Raw genomic sequence first — 27,135 nt, forward strand, 5'->3', positions numbered from 1 at the left:
TAATTCAACTATAAATTTATGAGGTAGAAACGTCAATTTTTATTTCAAGTCTTTAAGTGGATAATTGATAATTTTTTTTAACACATGAGCAAAATATTATAAGTATTTTAGACATTTGATGGATCACTTTGTGAGGCTGCCCAAAATTGTTGTATACAAAAAATTTTTTTTATTAATTTCAAATATTCTTCAAATGATTAAAATATATATTTCTGTTTATGTAATTATCACATTTTTTATGAACATATGGTTTTATTACCAATAATAGTTTGCATGTGATGTATTATTGTGTGATGTATCATTATGTGATCATTTTTATCGTTATGTGATGTGTCATTATATTTGAATTTTGATTAAAGTTATCAATTTCCTTAAGGGTCGGCAGTACTGACTGAATTTCCGGATTTTAGATTTCTAATTACGGTTTAAATATTTGTGGACCCAAATGATGAAAATCTTCCAAGGAAGTTCGTCTTATGCATTTTTTCGGAAGCAAAAAAAATCGCTGTCATTATAATCAATTAATAATTTAATAGAAATCTAAAATTCGAGAAGTTGTTAAGTACAGCCCAGCCTTAAGTGTCCGCAAATGGTGTTTCTACCCCATACAAGTTACAGTGACAAGAAAAATTATCTCTGACAGTAGCCAGAGACGACAGGTAGATTTAGTTCTTGGTATGATTATTATATTAAATGGTGACTATTGACCACTGTCTGAACGAATAAGCAAAATAGGTTGGCTTAAGTCAAAAAAATTAAAACGTATTCATAATAACGACAAGGAACTGGACAACACGATTTACAAAAATTTGTTCTTTTAATTGTCATTTTTTTAGCAATTGTCAATATGGGTAAAATTTTCAAAAATTTTTCCTCAATGGATAATTCCATATCGTAAATTTACAATCAAAATATATTTAATACAATTCAAAAAATTTTCAAATCGTTTTTAGTATTTTTTCCTAATCAAGGAATGTAGAATCCAGCCCTTAATTAATGCCTAGGTTGGATAATATTAATTAATAAATGGTGGAAAACTTTCGTAACTTCTTTTGTTCAACTTTTTCATCACTTAAATGCATAGAAAAGCAGCACACCGTACAAAATTTTATTTGGCGCCATATAATTTGAATTGAAAACAATTAACTTTTTTTTACATAAACTTTGTATTCTTAAATTCTCATCGAATATCGCAGTGTCGGCGAAATATTGAGCTTCAAATTATTTAATGAAGTTACTAGTTAAGTAATAGTATATTGTGTGACAAGGGATGAAACAAAACGATTTCAGACCAGAGTGAAGTTGGCTGACATCACCTGCAGTCTGAAATCGTGTTTCATCCTGAGTTACACATTTAACTTTTCATGATTACCTGCATTGGAACTTAAAGTTTCAGTGTCTGCAGCCAGCCAGAACAAATTAATTAAAGACCGACTATTAGCGTAAGCGTTAATTGTCATTTGCAATTTACAATTAAGCAGAACTATAAATACTATTTATTATTCACTCTAATTTAAAAAAAAATTAATCACAGTCAGCACTGTCATTTACGTAAATAAAATTGTTTCTGCCTGCTGACTGAAGGCATTCAAAATTTACGCGATTCCACTGGCGGCAGAGAACCTGAAACTTCAAGTTTCGATGCTGGTATCATGAAAATAAATTTCTATAATAACAAATCATTATAAATAACATTTTTGTGACTGAATTTACAATATATTTTATCATTTGAGTCGCTATTTATAAATATTTTCATGAAAATTCGTTGTCTATTTACCAAACCGGGTCGAAAACTGATCTGTTTTGAATTATATAAAAATTTTAAGTCATTTCTATTCAATTTTACTTTTTATTTGCATTCGATTAACATGTAAAATTTAACCGAGTTTTACCCGCACTACTCGTTATCTAGACTATTCTCAGACTTGTTTTCAATCATTTTTAGTCTGGTTTTGGTCACCTCTACATCAAAATCCGACTCTTACTGCCTATTATTTTTCTAAGTCTGTTTTCGGTCATCTTTAGACAAAAAACAGCTTAAAATTTTTATAAAAATTTAAAGACAGACTCATTAGTCCAAATAAAATCTTAGACTAAAATCAGATCAAATTTTCCCACCCGGGAATTAATATTATAATTTACAAAATTATTAAAAAAAATAATTGAACATGATTTTTTACTGGCGTCCTGCATTTCCTAATGCTTAGGAATTAACAAAATTAATATTCTGCAAAAAATTTCATTTCCCAAATTTTACATATTTAATTTCTTACACTTTTTTGCAATAACTTGAGTTTAGTGTTTCAGTTTTTACTATTAATATCTAAATTTGTTTCTGTACAAACTATTTCTTCAAAATTTCCGCACTCATGTTTTTCCAACTCAATATTAGAGTCAAATTCTTGTTCACAATCATCACAAGTAATAGTTTGTTCGTCCTCTTTATCTTTTTCAATATCACTGTCTGAATTTTTACACGTTTCAACAGTATCTTTATGTTCATTACTTATATGTTTTTTCAAATCATTGTTATTCGTAAAAGCCATATCACAAGTACTACACTTAACTTTTAATTCACCTTTATGTTTACTTATATGCAATTTAAAATACCAATCAGTGAGAAATCTTTTTGAACAGTATTGACACTCGAAAGGTTTTTGTTCGATTTTTCTTCTGCGACTAAGAATAAGATCATTGTGAAAAGTTTTGAAGGAGTTATTCAACAATGTATCATCCGTTATTTTTGGCTTAATTGTAATTAACGGAGTGGATTTTAACGATAGAGACTTTTGTAGTAATTTTGATTTCGGGTCAAGAGATGAGTCGACACTCGTAATAGCCGATCCATTGAACAATGATCGAGATGCTGAAGTATTGTCTGCAATTATACAAAATTTTGGGATTCCCTGAGTTTGATGAAGCAGAGAAGGCTCAGATTTAAGTTTAGTAATGGGAATAACTCTGACTGGCACAAAGTACGGGTTTTGCAACTGAGTTCCGGAAGTTATTTTCGGCTGACCCATTACCCAGTCGTTTATTGTAAAGGATTGAGACACATTTGGTTGAGATATTGTAGTAATTATGTACTGATTATTTCCCGCGTCATTCGTGCCCACTTTCGACTGATTCAAAGTATCGTTGGTATTACCCGCGTCCGATTGTTTGTTCGAAGTATTCTTTTGCAAATGAGGCTTCTGGATTGATATGATGGGAATATTTGGCGGAAAATCATCAAAAGTTTGTGGAGTTCCATTCATAAAATGATTTGTCATTAGATTAGTAGTAATTTGTTGATTCATAGTGGACTGATGTATGGGCGCCATCTTCTTAGGTATCACAATAAGCTCAGAATTATTTTTTAATGTTTCTATAGCTTTGTTGGGACCAGTGATAGGATCACTGTAATCATTTTTTCTGGCTCGTACCGCTTCCATTATTTGCAATTCTCGTTCCCGCATTCTTTCTCTCAATATCTGGGCGCCATCAACTTGATTGTGCCGATATTCGTTTTTCCGCTTACAGTTTCCGTGATGTAATCGAGATTTTCGAGTTTTTAAAATCACCCCACAGATATCACATGCACTAGATTTATCACAACGATACAGACATATTATCGCTCTTCGACAACGATTGTGTTCAATACTTAGAGCATCACATCGTGAATTATCACAATGTTTTGAAACCTTGGCATTTATTTCTGAGTCGTCAATACTAGTAGCTAACATTGGTGATGATCCCTGATGATCTACATACTGCTGGACATTTACATCACATGTAATATTTTCACAGGGTTCATAGTGTCCACAAGATTTTTGTTCCCGTTTTATTGGTAGTAATGTTATTTCAGAATTTCCAAATTTTTTCGATGGCAAAAAATTTGCCTCCTCATTTTGTTCAATATTTTCAGAATTCTCACTATTTTTATAATTTTCTGACAAAACGTCACTCGAATCATTCGGCATGAGTGTAATTAGGATATTGGGCTGGTGAAAGATCCGCTTCAATGGTTGAATCTGTAAAACAGACATATTTTTTTAGGATTTTTATGGGAAAAAAAAATATTCTTTCTACAACTTCAACTTCAAAAGAAGTTATTAGAATTTTTCCAAAAAGAAAACGTAATTTATAACACTGGAGATCTAGGATGTTACATTTATTATCTAAATCATATAATAGAAATTTTTTAAGAGAAACTTCTTATCGCAGATTTTGGTTGGGATTAACGGTGAAGTGATTTCATGAATTAATAGAACGTTACAAAGTCACATTATTTTATTATAATCCGTTTATGGACTAGCAGTATTAAATATACATATACTGCATGTATGTGTGTGTAATTTACACAAACATATATACGGATATATGTATGAGTGTGAATGTAGCAGACATTAGACAAATTTAAAATTATAAATAAATGAGTAAATAATTAATAAAATTAAATTAAAAAAAAAATGCGGATTTAAAAAATTAAAAAATTAACAAGTGCATTTTTTTTTTGAATATTTTTCTTAAAAATTAATTACTCTATTTATTTATAATTTTAAATTTGACTGATGTCTGCTGCACTCGTATATATGTTATAAATATGTAGGGACCTGATTTTAAAAGACCTTTAGGATTTCATCCCTGGTGTAAATTTTTCGGAATTTTCTCTGAAAAACTCAGTTCTAAAGTTCTAAAGACTTTTTCAGAGTTTTTCAGAGAAAAGTCCGAACAATTTCCACCAGGGATCAGATTTTGGTCAGTATTATTTAGCAAACTGATCAGTGTAAAATGTATATTGATCATGCTCAAAACTAAATGATTATCTATAAATCTGCATGGAAAATCTTAAGAAAAATCAATATGATGCTGAAAAGTTTTTGTAACTGTCATTTACAAAACTTTTTTGAAAACAATATTTAAACTCAAGGAACTTAGAGGATTCCTGTAAGGATCTTGTAGGATTCCAGTGAGAATATTATAGTATTTCTGTTCAGATATTACAGGATTCCTGTAAGGAGTAAGTTTGAGCGAATGGGATTCCTATAAGGATCTTATAAGATTCCTGTGAGAATATTATAGGATTCCTGTTCAGATATTACAGGATTTCTGTAAGGAGTAAGTTGAAGATAATGGGATTCTTGTAAGGATCTTATAGGACTCCTGTTCTATTTTCTTACAAGGTTTTTTACATAATCCATTAAGGAATTTTTCTTACAAGAATTAGCGGGCGGGGCTGACCCTTGAATTAACAGTACTGGTCTCAACGAAACTTATAAGACTATGAATTATTATCATCTACTTTTCGTATTTGTATATTATTTCTTTAAGTAACAGAACAGTATTTAGAGTGTACATTTTCAAACTTTTATTTTGGACCCCAAAAACAATTTTAACGGCGAACTCTTTTAGTTCAATGACAGCGGAAAGCTTTGGTGCCGGTCTCCAGGTTGACTGTTTTTCAGGTTTTTTTTTTTTGTGCGAATGTTAATATCGAAAGACATGCAAAAAAATTTTTCTAACACTTCTAATATACACAAAATTTTTCTTATCTTATAAATTCACTTACTTTTTGTAAAATATTTGGTTTTATATCCACATGATTAAGCGCTGAATTATTTTTAAGAACGAAATTTGATACAGGTTCATGAGCCATTATTGAAATTTAAATAACCATTGAAATTTTTGAATTAGTTTTGTTGATATTCCGAGTAAAGTAAATAAAACAATTAAATTCGCTTATTTATTGGTTAAGAACGAAATTCATAATATATACAAATAATGACTTTCATCACTCGTAGATAGTTAAGTTACCGAGAAAGTGACATTGGTTATCTTCGTCTGATTTACACATTATGGCGCCATAAATGCCTGGTACAAGAATTTTCCATTCTTGGAAACTCTACACAATTGCATGACCACAGCCGGAAAATTTTACTTTCCAGACTCAAAAAATTTTCCTTCAAATTGATGGCAAATATACATCAACTTGAGTCGTTCAGTTTTTCAACTGCATAAGTTTCTATACCTAGTGCAAATTTACAGAAAGTTGACCGCAAAATTTGCTAGTAAATTTAGCCGGTAATTTCTTATCCAATGGGGTTCCGTTTTTCCAAACTTCTCCGCTTGAGAGCAGCATAGTAGCGAATTTGGTCGAGCGCACATTTTTAAATGTCAAATTTAAAAAGACAAAAAATTTGTTCTAGAGTGATTTAGAAAAAAAAACCCAAGGAATTTTCAAATTTATAATCAATTTCATGATGATTTCCATAAATCATATAAATGTCGGACCATAATAAATATACAGTATATTTGTCAGTTACATATGTGTTTTGGAGTAGCTACAAGTGTCGCATGATTATCATATATATTCGATTTCAGAAAAATTAAAAAATTATACAGAATATGGGTAAGCGTTGTGTTCCCTTTTGTAAAAGAAAAGCAACTTTCACTTTTTCCAAAGATGAAAAACGTCGGACCCTTTGAGAAAAGTCTATAAATGTAAATTTTCGGTTTTCGAAATTGTCGAGATCCCTGTATTCGGTAACGTATGGTGTCCAAAATATTCCATTAGGGTCTTGCGCATGCAACTGGACCTAAATCACGAATAATAATTATTTAAATTAATAAAATAAAAGCTTCAATTAATTTTTCTTCAAGAAATTACCTAAATGGGCGCATTCTTCTTTCGTATAGTGATGCTCATCAACCAACAAAGCCGATGTTGCGCACTAAATATGAATGCGGAAGACATCAAACACGTGATAGGTTCATCAAGTAGGGTCACTAATTTAAAGGATAAGTCATTTAATAAATAAATTAAATTAACATATTATATAAATACTATTTTATTTAGCAAATAACATAACACCAACAGAGATAAGTAATTTTAGTACAGAGTAGAAATCCAAAGCAAGGGTGCGTGTACTCAGTCTCACTTGTAAACTCTGAATGACTAATGAATGAATATAAATAAAAAATAAATATAAAGGATAATCGACTGTAATCGATCCGGCTACGAAAGTTGCCGAATCGATTATCGATCATCCTCTGAGGCAACACCACACGTATATGTATACATACAGGATATTATCTCATCCACTTCATGATGACGTCTTTGCAATTTTTTTCCTTGTTTTTGACATTAGCAGAGTTTGCTTTAAAATTCGTATCATAGATATTCTATCAGTCATTAATTATATCAGCGCAAAAGCCATATGACAAACTCTTAAAATAATCAGGTATCGTACAGATTTTTATCGCGAAACTGTTATTCTAATTAAGTTTTTTCATTATTTAAATATCTGATAAAACACTTCAGAAAAAATCACTTTTAAAAATACTACTGAGAAAAAAGACAATGCGCGCATTATTTATTTTTTAAACTTTATTTCTTCTCAGAAAAAATTTAAGAAATTTATCGTATTCTTCTAAAAGTTAGATTATTCGAATAGTTTTAAAATTCATAAAATTGAACAAATCATTAATTTAAACGACATTAAGAATACTGCATAGTGAAGTCTAAAAACGACTCGTAAAACGAGTTAAGTGAGTTTATCATACGCCCTTGAACTCGAAGAGCATTCCATTGATAAATATTGTCGCTTGACCCGAATCACTTGAAAGCTGTCTAATGATAAGTAAATAATGAATTTGATTTGTGTATTAGTAATTATAAGAGTCTGGGGACTATTTGAATTTTCTCATGGTAGTCAAGAGCCTTGTGCGTAAGTAGTTACCGAAATTTTTGCAAAATACTTTAATCTCGAGTATTCGAAAAAATTTCAGACTCAATCAGTTCCGTTGTTTAAACCAACAATGTATCGCTGGAGAATTTTTATGTGACGGGAAACAGGATTGTTTAGATGGAAGTGATGAAACTCAACTTGAATGTTTAAAACCTGAAATAATTTGCCCAGAATACGCGTTTCGCTGTAGTTATGGTGCCTGCATTGACGGAGATGCAGTATGCAATGGAATAAACGACTGCGTAGACAAGACTGATGAACAACTAGCAAGATGTCATGATTCGACTAAAAATACGTCTGTGGTGAATTCAAACTGTGGAGTCAATCAATTTAAATGCAATAATGGAAAGTGCATTGATGAAGCATTGGCTTGTGATGGTTCTCCTGATTGTAGCGATCGATCTGATGAAACTTCGACAGCTTGCAGTTCCAATGAGTAAAGAATTATTGTATAAATTTATTTTTTAGTAACAGTAAGACCTTTGGGTCTTATGCCCTCTAAGCAAATGAGATTCTTATGTAAGATCTTATAGGAAAACTTATGAGATTTTGTATGTTCTTACAAAAAAGATGATGATGTAAAAGTCTTGTAAGTTTCGCACGTGAATCTCGTATGCTTTTGAGCCAGGATTCAAAAAATAATACAAGAATAAAATTATAATCATGTAAGATCTTATAAGGGTTAGAAAATTTTAGGGAAGAATCTTGCAAAAATAAAATATCAGTTTTGTAAGATTTGCAAGAGACATAGATTTGAGTATCTCAAATCATTATTTTTACTCATAGTATTTAACTAGGATAGTAAGCTCGGTTTCAAATCTGGTAACTAAGAATCAAATTTTCGCGTATCTAGATGCCCGAAATTTACATTCCGATGTGCTTATGGTGCATGCATTGATGGAGATATGAAGTGCAATGGAATCCGAAACTGCGTAGATGGTTCTGATGAAGATTTCATTTTATGTAATGAAGAAAAACCAATAAGTACTTCAACAACTGAAAAGCCGATAAGACAAACAGTTCGTACAACTTCACAGCCTTGGACTCAGTCGCAATCTCCTTGTGTTCCACCAAAACAACCGCAAAACGGAAGATGGAAATTACATAAATCACAGTGTCAAAGTAATGACCATTGCGATGCAAACGAAAGTATTGCTATGGTACCTGGAACACATTTAGTTTATACTTGCAACCCTGGATACGAGTTAAAAAGTTCCGGTGATATTTTTTGTGGCCTGAAAAGTAAATGGTCCGGCGAACCAGAGTGTGGTGGTTTGTATAATTTTTAAACGACTAATTAATTTTTTCCCACGGGGATAGTCATTGTACTCAAAGTTAATTTAATTAACTACAGACTATATTATTGTATATTTTTGTTGTTACTAGAAATTCGTTGTAAGCCGTTGAGTTCAGCATCAACTATTGCAGAATGTACTTATAATGACGGATGGATATCCTGTGAAGCACCGGTTCCTCCACAAACCACTGCTAAGATATCATGCCGTAATAGTTATCGTCAAGATGCGGCAGTACTTGGTCTCCAAAGGGACTCTGTCCGATGTAATGCTAGAGGCCAATGGGAGCCTGAACCAATCCATTGTATCCCAGGTTCGCTTGTTATTAATATATTCGCTAATGGTACAGTAGTAAAGTATGAAAGTAATGATAAATATAATTATAATTCTATATCGAACACTATTACGGTTTTAAGAGATAGAATTATAATTAATACTGATATACAATTTGCCAATGATGATCAAATTGATAGAAGAATTAGTAAACGCGGCTTTTTTTAAATTTTTAATAGAAGAAAAGCCGATTTCTTCATTCGAATCTTGTAATGCGTAGAATTATATATTTTAGAAATTAGGGAAATACTATTTGATGATTTTCTATCATATCTACGGAATAATAATATTTGTATATATATTAGCAATATTATTTTTTTTAATTATAAATTTGTTATAAAAGAAGTTTATGTTAATTATTATAAATATAAAAAATCATTTACAAGCTGAAAATACATTCGAAAATGTTTAATTTATTCATTTGTTTTTTTCTTAGTTATATTTTTATAGTATATTAAGTAACAAGGGACGAAACAATTGAATGCAGGCCAGGATGAATTGTCTTCCCGAGCCGAAGGCGACCCGCTCGACATGAATATCAGACAATCTAAATAAATTATGTCATCTTTCTGACATTCATGCCGAGCGAGGAGCATTTTTTTGTTTCCTTATAATTTATTGTAGTATCAAAAGCAGCCTTAGGTTTTTATTAGAATCTAATATTACCCGATTTCGTATTGAAAACTCTGGTTTCCGAAGATTTTCGTTCAATAGTCAGCTGTTTTTATAAAACCATCGAAAACTGTTTAAAATCGGTGGCCTAAAATACATTATACGTTTTGAAACTGTAGTTACTTATTTTTATGCCTTATTCTATCAAACCCTATACAAAAATTCCCATAGAATCCACTCAACTGCGACAAAACCCGCATAGAATCCTATATGTAGACTGTATTGGTTTCTATGCGGTTTTTGTCGCATTCGATTGGAATCTATGGGAATTTTTGGATAGGGAACTTTAAGATTTTATGTAAAACATTAGTGTAGGATTATAGTTTCTAGATAATATGATGAAATTTAAGTATTTTTCCCCGAAAGTTCAAAATCTTTTAACAAATCGTGTTTTTTTGTCCGTATTATAGTGTGCGGTGTACGGGCTCCTTCAAGCCTTGAACCTTTAATTGTTAATGGAAGACGCCCCAATATCACAGAATTCCCTTGGCATGCGTCTTTATATAAATCTGATTCTGCTAACGGGGAAAAAAAGTTTATTTGTGGTTCAACGATAATACAAAATGATTTATTAATAACAGCCGCTCATTGCGTTTACGATGAAGTCATAAAAACAGTCGAGGATCCCGGAAAATTTTCTATTGCCGCAGGAAATATTTTTCGAGATTTTAATAGTCTACTCCATGATTCACGAGTTGTACAGAAAAGAAATGTAAGTAATTCATCAAACAAATATTAATTTACAGTTTTTCTTTTATAAAAAAACTCATTTATTTAAATGTCCGGTATCTGAGTTTGCTGTACCAGTTAAAAGAGTTAATTAACTGATGTTCTAATTAAATTAGCGGTATAATTTTTCTTATTTTATCGTGGATTTAACTACGGTCTATTGTAAAATAGTTTTTCTACCTTCAATTTTGCGGTCTTTTCGCCATATATTACGGGAATTCCCACTGTGAATCGATATAAGCTTAGAATTTATCGAAAATTGTATCCGTTACTGAAAGTAAGAATCTTAAATTATAATTGTAATTATTCATTTCAGGTCAAAAAGATTTTAATCGATTGTAATTACTTGGGTTTCGAAGGAAATTATGCGCGCGATATTGCCATCATACAAATTGATAAACCGTTTACGTTTACATCAATTTTAGTACCGATTTGTCTTGATACTACAGTTTATGACCATGCGGCTATAGATGTTGGGAAATTAGGAAGCGTTGCAGGATTCGGGAGGACGGAAATGGGTCCGTCGAGTGGTATTTTACAGTCCATAACTCTTCCAGTTGTACCTCTAAGTCAATGTCAGTCAGCGAGTGTGTCGTCTGATGCTGAAAAATTTATCACAGTTGACAAATTTTGTGCCGGATATACAAATGGTATGTGAATATTTTTCTCAGGATATCCTACTACATTATTTTTGTAATAAATTTTGTTTAAAAGGCTCCTCGGTTTGTGATGGAGATAGTGGTGGTGGTCTAGTCTTCAATGAACGAGGACTTTGGTATATTCGAGGCATTGTTAGTGTAGGCATCGGTTCAAAAATATCTGGAGGCTCTCGCACTTGCAACAGCCATCTTTATTCACTCTACACTAAAATTTCTAGTCATATATCGTGGATACAAGACATCATTTTCAAACTTGAAACTAATAAAAACATTCCGGCATGTAAAGTAACATCTTGATAACTTTTCCCGTTCCTCCTGCATAGAAATTATGAGTTTTAACGCCTGTTCAGCCAACAAAAACAAGCCAAGTTCAGACTATTGTGCATGAGCGGCTTGACAATCATCAGTTTTTTTTACTCAAAACAGAAACGCCTGGTTTTCATCAACTGAATTTGTTTTGACTTCATTATATCCTTGTCAGAATTACATTTTTTTATTGTAAGTCTCATATTAATCGCGCATCATGTTAACTGACCATTAATTTAAAAAAACAAACATTATTTTTATGTATTTTCTTTGTTTCAATCCAAATAAAGTACACGGGAAAAAATCCCAGTCCAATTTTAATATAAATATCAATAAGTCCACTCATTGAGTAAATTATGCATCAAATATATATTAATTGAATAAACTTACAGCTAATTTTAATATTTAATAATTGACTATGTTAGTATACAAAAATATATTTAAATATGAACTGTTAATTACTTCATTTTTTTAACGAAGAAAATAATTCATTCACAATAAAGTCTTGACACTGTGGCTCGTAGAAGAAACTTTTGGTTGTGGAGGCACGGGATATTCTATAAATAGAAATAACATTAATAAAATGTATTTTTAGTGCTGAAGTTAATAAACTGTATTTTTGTTTTAAATAATTCAGATTTTTTAAGGAAAATGAGAAGAATTTGATACAGATTCAACAGTGGGGCAAAACGACTATGTAGGTATATTTTAAATGTTGATGAACGCAAAAAAAAAAATATAAAATGTAAATATGACTTTTGCGTGAGTGAATCAACTGTGCAAAAGCAATTCGGCTGCTCAATAAAAAAAAAAAAACAGTAACTGACAAAAGTAAAATTTTTTAAATATGTATTGAATCATGTTCACAAGACTTCACTAGAACTAAAAATACTAAAGTATCGATTTTGAAAAATTTGTCCCTTGCTGTGTTTTGAAATCGGGCAGCCGAATTGAACATGTAGACTAGTTCAATTTTCAGCTGTCTTCACTTGACTAAGTCATCAAATACGAAGAAGCGGAGAGTTGTGAGTGATAATGAAAAAAAAAAAAAAAAATTTATGTAACGGGACCGAAGTCCACCTCCGCCGACCGGAAGTCGATTCCTCGCCCTTTTGGACATACTCGCGTTGCGTAGCATCCCCATCTTCTACCCAGACGATACTCTGTCGAAAAATATAATCAAGTGACGACTAAGGTGGACATTAACCGGAGGTATAATCAAAAATCCTCATTGCACGTGGTATCTAACCACAGCCACCACGAGTTCTACCTCTCTCGCGCCAAACACTGCTCCCATCTCAGGAAATAAAGAGACTCTGGTCGCAGTGGGCTTGAAAAGGCCCCGTGGTACCAGACTCCTAGCTCTATGACAAAGTTCTTTGGAAAATTCACCATAAAGACAAATACAAAAGTTAGATTTCTATGAAATCTACTAAAAATAGAGTTAGGTTTGAAAGTTTTAGATCCCAAACTACCCTAGTAAGAATTACAATCGAGTTTCATTTCATTTGAGTCCATAAGTGTAAAAATTTATATTTTTATTCACAGTAATATGAATTTAATTCTCCTAAAAATAAACAAACCTGGAAAACGCAAATCCGATAATCTTTCTTCAAGATCAGAGATTTCAGAAGTAGGCACTGAAGGCAGCGGTTCATTATCAGAATTAGAATTCATTAACTCTTTTAATTCTTCCTCTAGATCCTGATCTGATTCATCAATTTTTACAGGTTCCGACAGTACTTTCTGAATGTCATTCAATTCTTCAATTATCTAAGAAAAAAAATATTTATTAAAACAAATTTATAATTTTATTTTTAAAAATCATCTATTTGTCCGCTTGTTTGAACAATAGAGTAAAATTTGTATCATTATGAATCGTGTTCCTGAAGATCGGAATTTTTTTGGCGCAACAAAAAAAAATTAGGAAAGTAAGAAATGTACTGGAAGATTTCTGAAATGTTTTGCCTACAAATGCTGGTATGTCAGCCGTAAATCTTAGGCCACCCTCGCCCGAAACTACTCGTAAAATTACATAAATTTTTTTTATTTTCGTCGCGCGAAAAACGTTACGATCTTCAGGTACATTATGAGTCTAAGTCTTCTTACCTCATGCATATCATCCATTGTATCTTGAACATTCGTCGCAGATAGTCCAGTATTTTCGCAGTTTTTCAGTATCTCATTGCCTTTTTTATAAGCATGTAGAACTTCTGAATTAGAGTGCACGTCAGAAATGTTTAATTTCAAGCTCTGAAGATTCTGTAGCGTAACAGAATGTTTCTCTATTCTTTTATCAAGTTCATGTTTTCTTCTCAAGTAAGTTTTCGCCACCTCTTTAAGTCCATTGCTTATATAAGACTTTACCTTCGTTAAATTTTCATTACGTTCAGTTTCTAATTCCTCTATCCTTTTTAAAATAATTTTCTCACTTTCTCTTATTTTATACAAACCCTCCTCTATTTCAGACAAATTACTGATGCCAGTCGGCGTTATTTTTAAAAGACAATCCCACACATGATTGCCTTGAATATTTAATTGACTACTTTTGTATCTTCCAATCCATAGTAAAGCCAATTTAACATTTTCTTCAGACAAACTTTTGTTATCACAAATTACTCTGCATTTTTCCGTTATTTGTTGAACTGACAAAATTGTTGGATTTTCATTCGATGACAAACCAAGTATCGTATCTGCTAATTCTTTGACTGTTTTCAAATGAATATACCGGATATTTGAATTGAGAGGAACACTGGTGACAAAATAATTTTTAAGTTTCGAAAAAGACCAGACTACTGGTTTCTTAACAACGGTGTCGACTAGCCAAGAGGTCCAAGAATTTTGGTCATACAAAAATTCATCTTCCGTGACAATTTCCCGATTCCTGTGTAATTCTTCAAGGACAGTTTTTAAACATAGAGGCGTACATCCTTTTCTTTTAAATGTCGATTTAAGATCAGTCATTGTGAAACTGCATTTATTGTTAAAGCTCAGCCACTTTGACACTAATTCCTGCCAAAATTTATATTTAGAATCCCAATCTTGGGGATTTACGGAACGACTACGAAATTCTGCGAACATCGCATTCATTTGCTCATCTCTGAACCAGGACTCGGGCATATCTTTGATGGGCAATGGAAAATTATCCACGGAATTTGAAACATTCATCTTGACAATAAATTTGTTTTTAAATTTTATAAAATTTCGCGGCTTCGCGAATGACAGTTGAGCTGTCAGAGGAAAATCAACAGTGATGTGTATTAATTCGTAGTGTTCATGACATTGACATAAAATGGGTTGTATAGAACAATAACTTAACCTCTGCTTACTTATACTTATATTTATATATTTGAGAATGATGATAAAATTAAATTCCTTGTGTTTGTATATTTGAATTTAAATTCATTTATTTTTTCCAACTGCGCACTTTCACAATTTTGACAATTTAAAGCTACTGAGCAACAATAACAAAAGGCACAGGTTTACTCCACTTCACTTTATTTTTGTACCTTGAACTGCTGAGCTCCCCAGTAGCCAACCTGACAGCAAGTTCGCCAACTTGCTGTCAATTTTAAGATACTGAAGTTATGACCGTGAAGATAGCCGACACCCGCCATTTTAAAAATAAAAAAGCTTATAACTTTAGAAAAAAAAAAAATTTTCCAATTTAAAAAAAATGCTCGTGTAGATTTTTCAATTTTCTAGACGAGTATTTTTATAAAAAGATCAAAAAATAAATACTCGAGGTACAATTTGAAATTAAATTTTAAGATTATTTATTTTGTATTCAAAAGGTTTTACAAACCTCATTACTTTTTGATTTTTATATATAATTTTTCGAAATCTACACGAGTATTTTTTTTATTTTTCACTTTTCCAATTTTTTAATCTGGAAATTAACCGTTTTCGAATAAAATGTCTTGTAATTTAAAAGAAAACAAAAATTTTGAAATTTCGAAAAAATACTCGTGTAGAGTTTTCAATTTTCTAAACGAGTATTTTTTTTAAACGATCAAAAATACTCGAATTGTTATTTTAAATAAAAATTAATTAATGAAAATATCAATTATAATTTTTTTTTTATATTATATTTTTCAAATTATTAACACGATTATAACTCGGACTTTAGCGACTTGACTCGTAGGACTTTTTTCGAAGGGAATAAAATTTCCTATAAAATTTCTATCAACATTTTTGATGTACTTTCATTGGTTTATGTTCTGCAAGCCAATAAAGGTCAATTTCATACGAAAAATGAGTTCCGCAACGGACACAAGTGAAACAGCTGGAATTACAGCTAAGTAACTATGGGCACTTTTGAAGAACACCAAATGCCCTACAATTTGCGACCAAAACCGCCTTGATATCATGAAACGCAGCTGAGTATTAGAAAGTTACAAAAAAAAGTAATTTAATTTACGTGTATTTTAAATGAGAAATCTTTGAAATCTAATGGCAAGTACTTTGCATTGGAATTAAGAGCTCATATTTATGGTGAGAAATTTTTTTTTCGATGAAGATTGCTCAATCTAGGACTCTAATATTTTTTTTCCTCCAGTATTCTCTAGTACTTTCGATTGAAAGAGTCTCAGAAATCGCCAGTTAAATTCTCTGGAAATCCCAGAGAAATCCCATAGAAATCCCATAGTCAAATTCACTGGAAATCCCCGAGACATCCCATAGAAAATATAGACCCTGCACTCGGAGTTGTAAAAAAAAAATAGAATTATCGCAAGTTAAATTCTCTGGAAATCCCAGAGAAATCCCATAGAAATCCCATAGAAAATATAGACCCAGCACTCGGAGTTTAAAAAAAAAAAAGAATTATCGCAAGTTAAATTCTCTGGAAATCCCAGAGAAATCCCATAGAAATCCCATAGAAAATATAGACCCAGCACTTGGAGTTTAAAAAAAAAATAGAATCATCGCAAGTTAAATTCTCTGGAAATCCCATAAAAATCCCATAGAAAATATAGACTACACGGAAAGAAAATTATGGCAGCGGATCCCATAATTTTGTGAAATTTTTTCCTATACCATCATAGGAATTACGACCATAAATTATGGGAGCGGTTCCTATAATTATAGGAATGTTTCCCATAATTATAGGAATCATTCCTATAATTTATAGGGGTGATACCCATAATACTATAGGAATGATTCCTATAATTATAGGAATGCTTTCTATAATATTATGGGAATCATTCCTATAATTTATGGGAATGGTTCCTATATTATCATGAAAAAATTATTTTAAAGAAGTGCGTGGCAATCACTTCTACAATACACAGAAATATTATTAAACATAAAAACAAAATTTCAAAGATTGAAAAAAAAAATCGTATTTGGCAAAAAAACATTAAAATTTTTAACAAGAATTTTTTGTCAGCACAAAACATTCAAGAAAATTCAAATTTTGGGAAATTTCTACACTATTGTGCAAAAAAAAATTTTATGATATTATAGGGATGGTTCCCATAACATTATGGGAATAGTTCCCATAATATTATAGGAATAGTTCCTATACCAATATGGGAACCATTCCCATAATAGTATGGGAATGATTCCCATACCATTATGGGAATGATTCCCATACCATTATGGAAATGGTTCCCACAATGATATGGGAATGGTTCCCATAATGGTATGGGAACTATTCTTATACTATTATGGGAATGGTTCCCATAATATATGGGAACCATTCCTATAGTAGTGTAGGTACTATTCCCATACCATTATGGGAACCATTCCCATAATGCATAGCAAAACTTCCCATAATTTTCTTTCCGTGTAGGGTGGCTCATTTGAAACGACTATTTTTTTTTTTGCTCCATTGACGGAATATTGTTCTAGACATAAAAAAAAAATTTCCCACAAAATTTGAGCCCTTAATTTTAATTTTAAGAACTCGCTAATTGAATTTGAAATTTTTCCTTTCATTTAGCATGTAAAGTGGAAATTTCAAAATTTGTAAACAGCGTCAAAGCTTTTTAATTCTGTCCTAAGTACACTCTCGTAGTCATAAATACGGGAGCCTCCGACTATAAATTTTAAAAACCAATTAGCTTTTGATTAATTGTAAATTTATGAATTTTTATTTAAAATAACAATTCGAGTATTTTTGATCGTTTAAAAAAAATACTCGTTTAGAAAATTGAAAACTCTACACGAGTATTTTTTCGAAATTTCAAAATTTTTGTTTTCTTTTAAATTACAAGACATTTTATTCGAAAACGGTTAATTTCCAGATTAAAAAATTGGAAAAGTGAAAAATAAAAAAAATACTCGTGTAGATTTCGAAAAATTATATATAAAAATCAGGGGCAGAGGCAGCCGATCGGTTCATGTGTGGCTCGGGCGATCATCAAAGTTAAGCAGCACCGAGCGTGGTTACTGTTTGGCTGGGTGACCGCTTAGCCATGCATTGAGCTTGATCGGACGTCTCTGTGCGCTAGGCGCGGACTGAAGAGCCAGTGATCGGTAAAATGGGAATTTTATCGATCACTGGAACTTCACCTGCTCCGAAAAATGACAGCTGTACTGGCAAAAGGTTTTCTCTGTGGTTTCCCTTTGCCGCTATACTCCCACGGCAAAAAGGTGGGGTATAGGGCATCACGTAATGATGCAGTACAGAAGCACAAGTCGGTCCACAGCCGCATGAAAAAAAGAGGAGGGAATAGAAAAAGGTAGCGATTGCGATTAAAGGCAAGAAGTGTAAAAGGCATAAATATGCTATACACTGTTAACAATAATAAAAAAAAATAAATATATATAAAAATCAAAAAGTAATGAGGTTTGTAAAACCTTTTGAATACAAAATAAGTAATCTTAAAATTTAATTTCAAATTGTACCTCGAGTATTTATTTTTTGATCTTTTTATAAAAATACTCGTCCAGAAAATTGAAAAATCTACACGAGCATTTTTTTTAAATTTGAAAATTTTTTTTTTTTCTAAAGTTATAAGCTTTTTTATTTTTAAAATGGCGGGTGTCGGCTAACTTCACGGTCATACTGAAGTTATCTGACGTTTAATAATTTTTGAATTTTTTTAAAAACAATAAATTAAAAATGATCCTGTAGTCAGCAGACAATTAGTAATTTTCGGATTTTTTCGTCTACAAATCAATTGCAAAAAAACCAAAACTAAAAGAATGCACTGATAGAAAATTTGAAAAACTACAGGTGCAATTTTTCCAAATATTTTTTTTTATAGTTTACCGCCTAATAAAAAAAATTCAAAACTTATTAGACGTCTGCTAACTTCAGTATCATAATTAAAAACAAAAATATTTGAAAAATTGCACCTATAGTTTTTTAAAATTTTCTACCTGTGTATTTTTTTAGTTTTGTTTTTACTCAAATTGAATTTTTGAAAAAAAAATCCGAAAATTTAAAAATTTTTCGTCAAATGTCCGTCAACTTTGGGCTTTTCCGTTTTTGACAACAATTTGTATACAACTTTTTAAGTGAATTTGCGTTCTTATTCGAGTGGTAAATTTACGTCAAATTGTATAGCAAGTGTGCAAATTTTCGTACAACGGAAAAGCCCGAAGTTGACGGACATTTGAAAAATTCAAACGTTTGAAAAGTAAACTTTTGCTAAAAAAAAACTGGGCTAGGGATCTCATAGTTGGTACAATTTGTCATCAAATTAAAGCAAACTTTTCTTTTGCAAACCTGACGTCAATTTAATTCTCATCGATTTCCCATCTTTGAGTATCTTATAACCAATGCATTTTAACGTTTAGGTTAATTTTCTTTGAGGTTAACCAGCATTAATGTTTTCAATTTAAAATCATGCGGGCCGTGTAAATTATCTGTCCAGTATCTTAAAAAGGAATACAATAATTTAAGTATAAAAACATAAAGTAAATCAATGTTTCGTATAGTAAAAAATTTTGATCTGAAAAGTAAATTTCATTCGTTTTGTAAGTGACGGAACAATTTATCTGTTTATAATATTCCTGCTAATTTCAGCGAATTATATTTTGAATAATTTCGTTAGATTCGACACACGTAAACAAAATGTTTCCAAATGAACAAACCATCAAATCATCAGATGGAAGTATACAGGAGAATAATAAAAGACATTTGACGGATAACGACGACGATAACGATCCAAAAAAATTAAAAAAAACAGAGCGTATAAAAAAAAGAAACTTCGCTCTATTACTTGGGTATTTAGGTAAAGATTATTATGGCATGCAACGGAATCCACAAATGAGAACGATAGAAGAAGATTTGATAGGAGCGATGCTCAAAGCTGAGCTGATTGATCAGGAGTCATTCGAAACAATTCAATACACTCACTTTCAAAGAGCCGCGAGGACCGACAAAGGAGTGTCTGCTACTCGTCAAATTTGTTCTGTTAAATTGCGTATGTAATTTATTTTTAAATATTTGGATTTAATCAATCAAATTATTTGTATTTCATTGCATGAATTTACGGTTACAGCTGAGTATTCAACAATAGAAGACATCAATAAATTTTTGCCAAAACAAATACGAGTATTTGGGCTGAAGCGAGTGACAAAAGGATTTAATAGTAAATCGCAATGTAATGCAAGGACTTATACTTACACACTTCCGACGTATGCATTCGCGCCAGATGATCCTTCGGTTGTTACGAGAACTGCGAGTGATGAAGACATTCTAAAACGGATCGAACAGCTTTCAGTTATTGATGGAAAGCCTTATACTGATTTTCGCGCGACACAGGAATTGCTTGACAAAGTAAATACGGTTTTGAAAATATATGAGGGAACTCACAATTTTCATAATTTTACTTCTAAAGTGTAAGTTTTCGAATACAAAAATATGATTTGAATATACACGGAAAAAAAAGTTCTTGAGTCAAGAAAATGCACTGATTTATATTTTGTTTCGTAAATATTTTAACTTTCAAAATTACTAATGATTGATGGAATTTTAATTCTTTTTATTTCAGGAGACCGTTTGACCCAAGGGCTATGAGATATATAATGAAATGTCATTGTTTGGAAACTCATATTTCAAATAATGTTGAGTTTGCAACTGTTTTAATTAAAGGACAAAGTTTTATGCTTCATCAAATCAGAAAAATGATGGCACTCGCTATCGGCGTAATTAGAAATATCGTACCAGAAAGTACTATCGAAGAATGTTTTAAGCCTGAGAAACTTGACATTCCCATTGCTCCGAGTTTAGGTTTAGTTCTTAATCACGTAAGTTGATTATCTAAATATTATTTTTAGCCACTCAGTATAGAGTCAACTGCCCAATTTCGAAACACAGTACGGGACAAATTTTTCAAAATAGATTTTTTAGTATTTTTATTTTCAGTAGAGTCTTGTGGACTTGATTCAACACATAGTTCGAAAATTTTATTTTTGTCAGTTACTGTGTTTCAAAATTGGGCAGCTGAAGTGTTCCTACTATTGGGAACTGACCAATTGGGTGGTAGGAAATCAAACTTTTTTACCACGCAATTTTATTGTGTAAGCAATAGAACTAACCAACATTATTGTCACACTTGTACCTAACACCTTTAGAAAATTGACCTTTTGCTGCTCGTAGTAAAAAAAATCTATATCTATTTTTAGGTTCATTATGATAATTATAATAGAAGATACGGATCTGATGGAATTCATGAAAAATTAGAGTGGGATGAATGTGATGATCAGATTAAAAAATTTCATAAAGATTTTATTTTACAACACATTGAAGAAACTGAAATCAATGATCGATCGTATCCTTTCAATTATTTTTAAATTTTGTCTGTTATCTCAATGGAGACAACGGAAAAGTTCAAATCCGGCTGATACCGTAAACTAGGCCCAGATCTTTCTGTAGTCTGCAAGGCCGAGTAACAGTTTACTATTTTTTAGAAAATTCAAATATTTTTTTTTTAAATCTTGAAAGCTGACCTCCGATCAACCGTTTTTCAAATTGTTCTATTATTTTGTAACTTTAATATGATATAAGTTTTGTTATCTTTTTTTTTTTCAGCATTTTTAAAATTACTTGGTCTACTGTAAATTTATAACATGCTAATTCTATTAGCATTTGAATGTTTAGATTTATATAAATAATTTTATTAGTTGATCCTTAACATTTTATCATAGAATGTTACTTTGGCTGGGAGAACTAGCTCGCTGTAGACTGGGTCAAAGAATCGCTCTTAATCGTGAAGAAGAAGGAGAAGAAGAAGAAGACGAAGAAGAAAGTGAAAAGCTAGAAGAAGAAGAAAATGAAAAGCTAGAAGAAGAACAAAATGAAAAGCTAAAAGAAGAAGGAAATGAAAAGCTAGAAGAAGAACAAAATGAAAAGCTAGAAGTAAAATCATAATATAATTTTTTGTTACTTTCAGCTATTTCATACAATAATAAAAAAAAAAAAACAGTGACAACAAAAATTGAGTAAAATTTATTTGATTTTTTTTTATATTGACTTTTCTATGTATAAATAAATTGCAAGTGTAAACAACGAAGAATCTATTGTATTATATTGTAAAAAATTTATTTTGCCTTGGGACTGCTACTCTTAAGGCCAACTTCAATGCACAGCAAAAATTTATGATCGAAATCAACATATATCGTGTGTAAAAAAAGTTACATGTACACAGTAAAAAAAAGTTTGTAAGAATCTAGGTTTCCTTATTTTTTAAATTAGAACATTATGTCAGATTTAAATATGTTTATTTATTTCATGATAAGATAAATATAACAATTAAAATTTTAGTTACTTAATTAATTATATATTATGTTAATGGAAGTTTGTGGAATGAAATATCGATCTAGGCGACTTTTTACATGCTGTAACTTAGCAAAAACTATCGTAGAGTAATAAAAAGAAAGACAAACCAAAATATTTTTCTAAGTTGTCTATTATTCGAAATTTCGAATGCTGGAGCTCAAAACTGGTGGCTTTAAGCCGTAATTTTTTATTGCCAACTTTTTAATTACTCTAGGAGTTTATTTTTAAGTTACGGCTTGATAATCGCCTAAAAATTGAGTATTTTTTTTATCTTTAAATTTTGGGAAGGTCAATATAATTTTTGTAAAATCATATGCTATTAGACTAAACGAAATCTACAAGTTAAATGTTATTTTGTATTTCACTTCATCATAACATGCCAAAAATAATGGCTATTTTGTAGACTAATTTAAAACTTAAATAGAACATCGACACTTTTAGAAAATATCTAAATTTTTTACACAGAACAAAGATTTTTTGGCGCGAAAATTTTTTATTCTCCCCAAGAAAATTTTTGCATTATGAATTGAGAACAAAAATTTTCTTGGTACGATAAAAATTTTTCTTGCGCCAAAAAAATTCTTTTTTTCTATGCACGACATAACGCATTTGGTTTCTTGACTATAGATAGTAAAATACATCTATTATTCACATCATCAAAGATTAAATAAAATAACAACTATTTGCTTAACGTTAATAAAAAAAACTCACATAACAGTCATAAAATTTCAAATTTAAAAACTCTAAACACATGATTATTTTGCTTTATTTAATTCTCGACGTTCTTTAACATCAATTATACTGAGATTTATAGCAGCGACATATCCATGAAGTATTGAAATGCATGATTTTACTATTGCTATAGGTGCGCATATGAATAACGCTGCTCTGAATAAACTTATCCCGAACACTGAAAAAAAACAAAGTATATAAATAAATAATGATTTTTTTTTCCCTCCGGAAAGTGGGAACTTTCAAGCCGCTGCGCTAAACGAATATTAATAAAACTTACAAATGGGTCCTTCGGTGAAATGCAAAACATACAGAGCCGCATAAAACGCTTCATTTCCAGCGCACATTAAAAATAAAACCGTACGATTCGTGTAATAAATACTCATAATCGGATTTTCAGACATGTCAATAAATTTATGACTGGTTTTTCCTTGCAAAATTGTCCTGTATACAGAAATACATTTGTATATAGAATGATATGTTGTGATTTTGTAATTAATTCCCATATATCAGTTTTTTTTTAAAGCTTGCATAAGCCTGCTCTCGATATAATTTCTATATAATACAATATATTAATAGTAAGTTGCTCTACTTACGTATGTAAATAAATCCAGTGGCAAGATATATCAATAGCCATACTCAGTTGGAACCAGAAAGCATATGCTGGATAGAACATACTGAGATTAACGAGAAGACACATCGTGCCTACTCGATCTGTTAACTGATCGAGCATGCCACCAAACTTTGTACTTTGATTAAGGTATCGAGCAGCATGACCATCAACAGCATCCAACAGTGCGCTTATTACGTAGCACCAGCCAGCAATAACGTAATTTGTTGGCATAAAATAAAACGAAATAACAGCTAGTATTATTCTCGCAAAACCTTAAAGGAAATAAATGATAATTTAGTGGCAGTGTTACATGTCTACTCATAAAATCTTTACTCTAGGAAAATGCTTATAACTCTATAATTAATTTTAATGTAACGGGACCGAAGTCCACCTCCGCCGACCGGAAGCCGATTCCTCGCCCTTTGGGGCATACTCGCGTTGCGTAGCATCCCCATCTTCTACCCAAACGATACTCTGTCGAAAAATATAATCAAGTGACGACTAAGGTGGACATTAACCGGAGGTATAATCAAAAATCCTCATTGCACATGGTATCTAACCACAGCCACCACGAGTCTTACCTCTCTCGGGCCAAACACTGCTCCCATCTCAGGAAATAAAGAGACTCTGGTCGCAGTGGGCTTGAAAAGACCCCCCGTGGTACCAGACTCCCAGCTCTGGTCAACATGATCGCGTAGGATTAGTGGTGGAGTGCAACTTCTTCCCATACCCTATGTAAAGGGCTTCCTCCACTTGTTTTTTTCGGATTCCCAACAAGCCATTATCCACTTGTTCATCCCCTGATAGATTTTCTACTTTCCCGAGCTGAGACACACTCTAATTATTCAAGCCAAATCAAAGTTTTGAGTAACTCGGGGCTTATAACTCTATAGAGTATACTCATTTACTTCTTTACTCAGTCTCTACTCAAATATATTTTAACCCTTCGTCGAGCGTCTCTCGAAAACTCAGGTTGGGCGCGGTGCGTTTGAAAAACTCACTTTCAAAAACCTTTTCTAAAATCTATTCGAAATTATTTTTTAATAAAAATCAACAATGGGCACTTCCGTTGGTATATTTTGAAAGGTATTATACCAAAAATATTTAAAAAAAAGTATTTATTATTTATAATAAAGTCAAAATTTTAAAATTTTCAGGCATGGCCTCAGGTTTAGTAAAAAAGTGAATGAGTAGAATTGTAGCCATTTCTCTTGAGTAGAGATATTGTGAGGACATGGAACACTGCCTAATTTAGTGATGATTAATGGTAATTAATTGCAAAAAGAATAATCAATCATGACTTATTGAATAAATGAAAACCAACAAGTGCTCGTATAATATAAGAATAAGTTGTCTATATTTTTAAAATTAACTTATGTAAGATATAAATAATAATTATTATTGTTTATCATATGACTCACCGATTAAATTTGGAACAAACAAAAAAATATTTTCTGTTTCTGTCATTGTATAAACTTTTTCTAAGTACCCAATGAAGAGGAAATTTCTAGGAAAGTTTGTTCTGCAATATGTTTATTAATAGATTATTAATGTTATTTTGTTTTGAATTTTTGAAAAAAAAAGTTTAATCAATTTGGTATTTAATCGATTAAAGTTAAAAAAAAATAGTTACCCGATGAATTAAATGAACTGATGCGGATTCCAATTCTTTGATGGTTTACTTTGAACCCGGCATATTATTATTACTCACGTCACAATAATGAGGAAAATGATAACAATAATAATAATAATAATAATAGTAATTCAATAATCAATTACATTATTTTGTCAATACTGCTATCCACTAGGTGTCACTAAAATAAGTGAGCGGGAAATTTAAATTTTAAATAATAAAAATAATTGGTAATGGTAACAATGGGTTTACTTTTATCGAAAGTGCGATTTCAGTCGGTCTGTTTAAAAAAAAAAAATTTAATTCCGATGGCTGGATAAAAAAACTTTTGACGAACTTTATTGTAAATAAATAAATTACTCTCAAACTATTAAATAATTTCCTATTTTATTGTTCACACTCACTACCATTATGTCATTTAAATATTTATGATGCTGAAGTTAGCAGACAATCAACAATTTTCGAATTTTCTTTTAACAGTTTAATTTAAAAAATAAATAAAAACAAAAATATGCACATGTAGAAGTTAAAAGAATTCAAAAATTTGAAAGGCTAACTTTAATATCATACATATTCTTATTTTTATAAGTACACTTTGTAATCCTCGGCTGGACAATACTTGCGTGCAATATGATGCAAATCTACTGCCGTCATTTGAATGTAATATTACGTCAAATATTACGTCAAATATTTGACAAAAAAACTAGCCGTCAATTTGAAGTGAATCTTTCAATCAACTTAACGTCATTCTCTGACAGTAACACTTGTAGTCTATATATTAGTCGATTCAAGTTGTTTTAAATCATTTCAAATTGTTTTGAATCATTCACAATAATTTTTCTTAATCAGGGAGATTATTTTTTCAAAAATTCATGAAATTCATTAGGATCCGATAAGAATTGTAGGCGCTATCGTGACGACTAAAATGCCTATCGTGTACATTTATCAATTTTTTTAACTCGTGGTATTTTCAAATAATACTCGACGAATTATGATAAGTTATCTAATGAATTCCTTGTAAAATTGACCATACAGACGAATACAATAACTAAATTTTAAACAAGTTTACATTAAAAATACAAATAACTAAAAATATTAAATATAAATGATTTTTAATTAGAGGTAATACAAGTACTTAAGAATTAATAAAATTATAATTTATTTGCAGTCTAGTTCTTACGAATAATTAAATAAATAGCAAGTATTTACAGTCTTTTTGTTCTTAAGAATAATTATTTACTTTTTATCATAATCGAGATTGTATTTAGTCTTCAGTTTGTCAATTTCTTCTATCTTCTTATCAACATTTACACGTTTGTAAGCCTTGTTGCTTTGATAGTAGAGGACTACCAAGTACCGGTTACAAACATTGAACCCATTGAGATTATCACAAGCATTCTTAGCATCGAAAATATCTTCGTAGACAACCATAGCGGTACCCCTGGTCTCTGCGGTATTTCCACTAGAAAAAATAATCAAATATTAATCGCCTTTAATTTCTGAGAAAATTAAAGGCAATTTTTCTCTACACTGATGGATGCCAATTTTTCTCACCAACTTTCTTAGAAAAATGGTGACTAGTTGCCATCAATTTTTGGAAGTGCCTATTTTTGCTGTCAACTTGATGACGAATTGCCAGTTTTGCCTATCAAAATTTTCCATCAATTTGACAACAATTTGTTGCCAACAAAGTATTCT

At 31.1% G+C, this 27,135-nt stretch overlaps 5 protein-coding genes across 7 annotated transcripts; 2 read left to right on the forward strand and 3 right to left on the reverse strand.

Annotated features, from left to right (window-relative positions):
* Positions 1-41: 41 nt before the first annotated feature.
* Positions 42-5,826, reverse strand: LOC130664546 (uncharacterized). The gene is made up of 2 exons (XM_057464537.1): positions 5,552-5,826; positions 42-4,013 (listed from the first exon to the last, which is right to left on the reverse strand). Exons 1-2 carry the CDS (start codon positions 5,636-5,638, stop codon positions 2,304-2,306), a joined length of 1,797 nt encoding a protein of 598 aa, XP_057320520.1. The 5' UTR covers positions 5,639-5,826; the 3' UTR covers positions 42-2,303.
* A 1,242-nt stretch (positions 5,827-7,068) lies between these two features.
* LOC130664467 (modular serine protease-like) lies at positions 7,069-11,715 on the forward strand. The gene is made up of 7 exons (XM_057464425.1): positions 7,069-7,709; positions 7,771-8,166; positions 8,584-9,002; positions 9,117-9,338; positions 10,441-10,742; positions 11,076-11,409; positions 11,474-11,715. Exons 1-7 carry the CDS (start codon positions 7,630-7,632, stop codon positions 11,713-11,715), a joined length of 1,995 nt encoding a protein of 664 aa, XP_057320408.1. The 5' UTR covers positions 7,069-7,629.
* Positions 11,716-11,751: 36 nt separating this feature from the next.
* Positions 11,752-15,256, reverse strand: LOC130664621 (charged multivesicular body protein 7). The gene is made up of 3 exons (XM_057464659.1): positions 13,834-15,256; positions 13,308-13,497; positions 11,752-12,281 (listed from the first exon to the last, which is right to left on the reverse strand). The coding sequence occupies exons 1-3, from the start codon at positions 14,890-14,892 to the stop codon at positions 12,217-12,219; spliced, it is 1,314 nt and encodes a 437-aa protein (XP_057320642.1). The 5' UTR covers positions 14,893-15,256; the 3' UTR covers positions 11,752-12,216.
* A 4,181-nt stretch (positions 15,257-19,437) lies between these two features.
* LOC130675589 (pseudouridylate synthase 1 homolog) lies at positions 19,438-22,309 on the forward strand. Of its 3 annotated transcripts, none has more exons than XM_057481371.1 (6): positions 19,438-19,635; positions 19,731-20,102; positions 20,181-20,520; positions 20,673-20,928; positions 21,307-21,452; positions 21,829-22,309. In XM_057481371.1, exons 1-6 carry the CDS (start codon positions 19,602-19,604, stop codon positions 22,049-22,051), a joined length of 1,371 nt encoding a protein of 456 aa, XP_057337354.1. In that variant the 5' UTR covers positions 19,438-19,601; the 3' UTR covers positions 22,052-22,309. The 3 variants fall into 3 exon arrangements, with proteins under 3 accessions (XP_057337354.1, XP_057337346.1, XP_057337362.1); XM_057481363.1 differs by having other exon boundaries at positions 19,439-19,653; XM_057481379.1 differs by having other exon boundaries at positions 19,444-19,635; positions 19,703-20,102.
* A 162-nt stretch (positions 22,310-22,471) lies between these two features.
* LOC130675655 (CDP-diacylglycerol--inositol 3-phosphatidyltransferase) lies at positions 22,472-25,596 on the reverse strand. The gene is made up of 5 exons (XM_057481468.1): positions 25,438-25,596; positions 25,226-25,326; positions 23,788-24,076; positions 23,472-23,635; positions 22,472-23,369 (listed from the first exon to the last, which is right to left on the reverse strand). The coding sequence occupies exons 2-5, from the start codon at positions 25,269-25,271 to the stop codon at positions 23,215-23,217; spliced, it is 654 nt and encodes a 217-aa protein (XP_057337451.1). The 5' UTR covers positions 25,272-25,326; positions 25,438-25,596; the 3' UTR covers positions 22,472-23,214.
* Positions 25,597-27,135: the final 1,539 nt, after the last annotated feature.

The sequence above is a fragment of the Microplitis mediator genome, chromosome 1 (assembly GCF_029852145.1).
Source record: "Microplitis mediator isolate UGA2020A chromosome 1, iyMicMedi2.1, whole genome shotgun sequence".
Taxonomy (NCBI): Eukaryota; Metazoa; Arthropoda; class Insecta; order Hymenoptera; family Braconidae; genus Microplitis; species Microplitis mediator.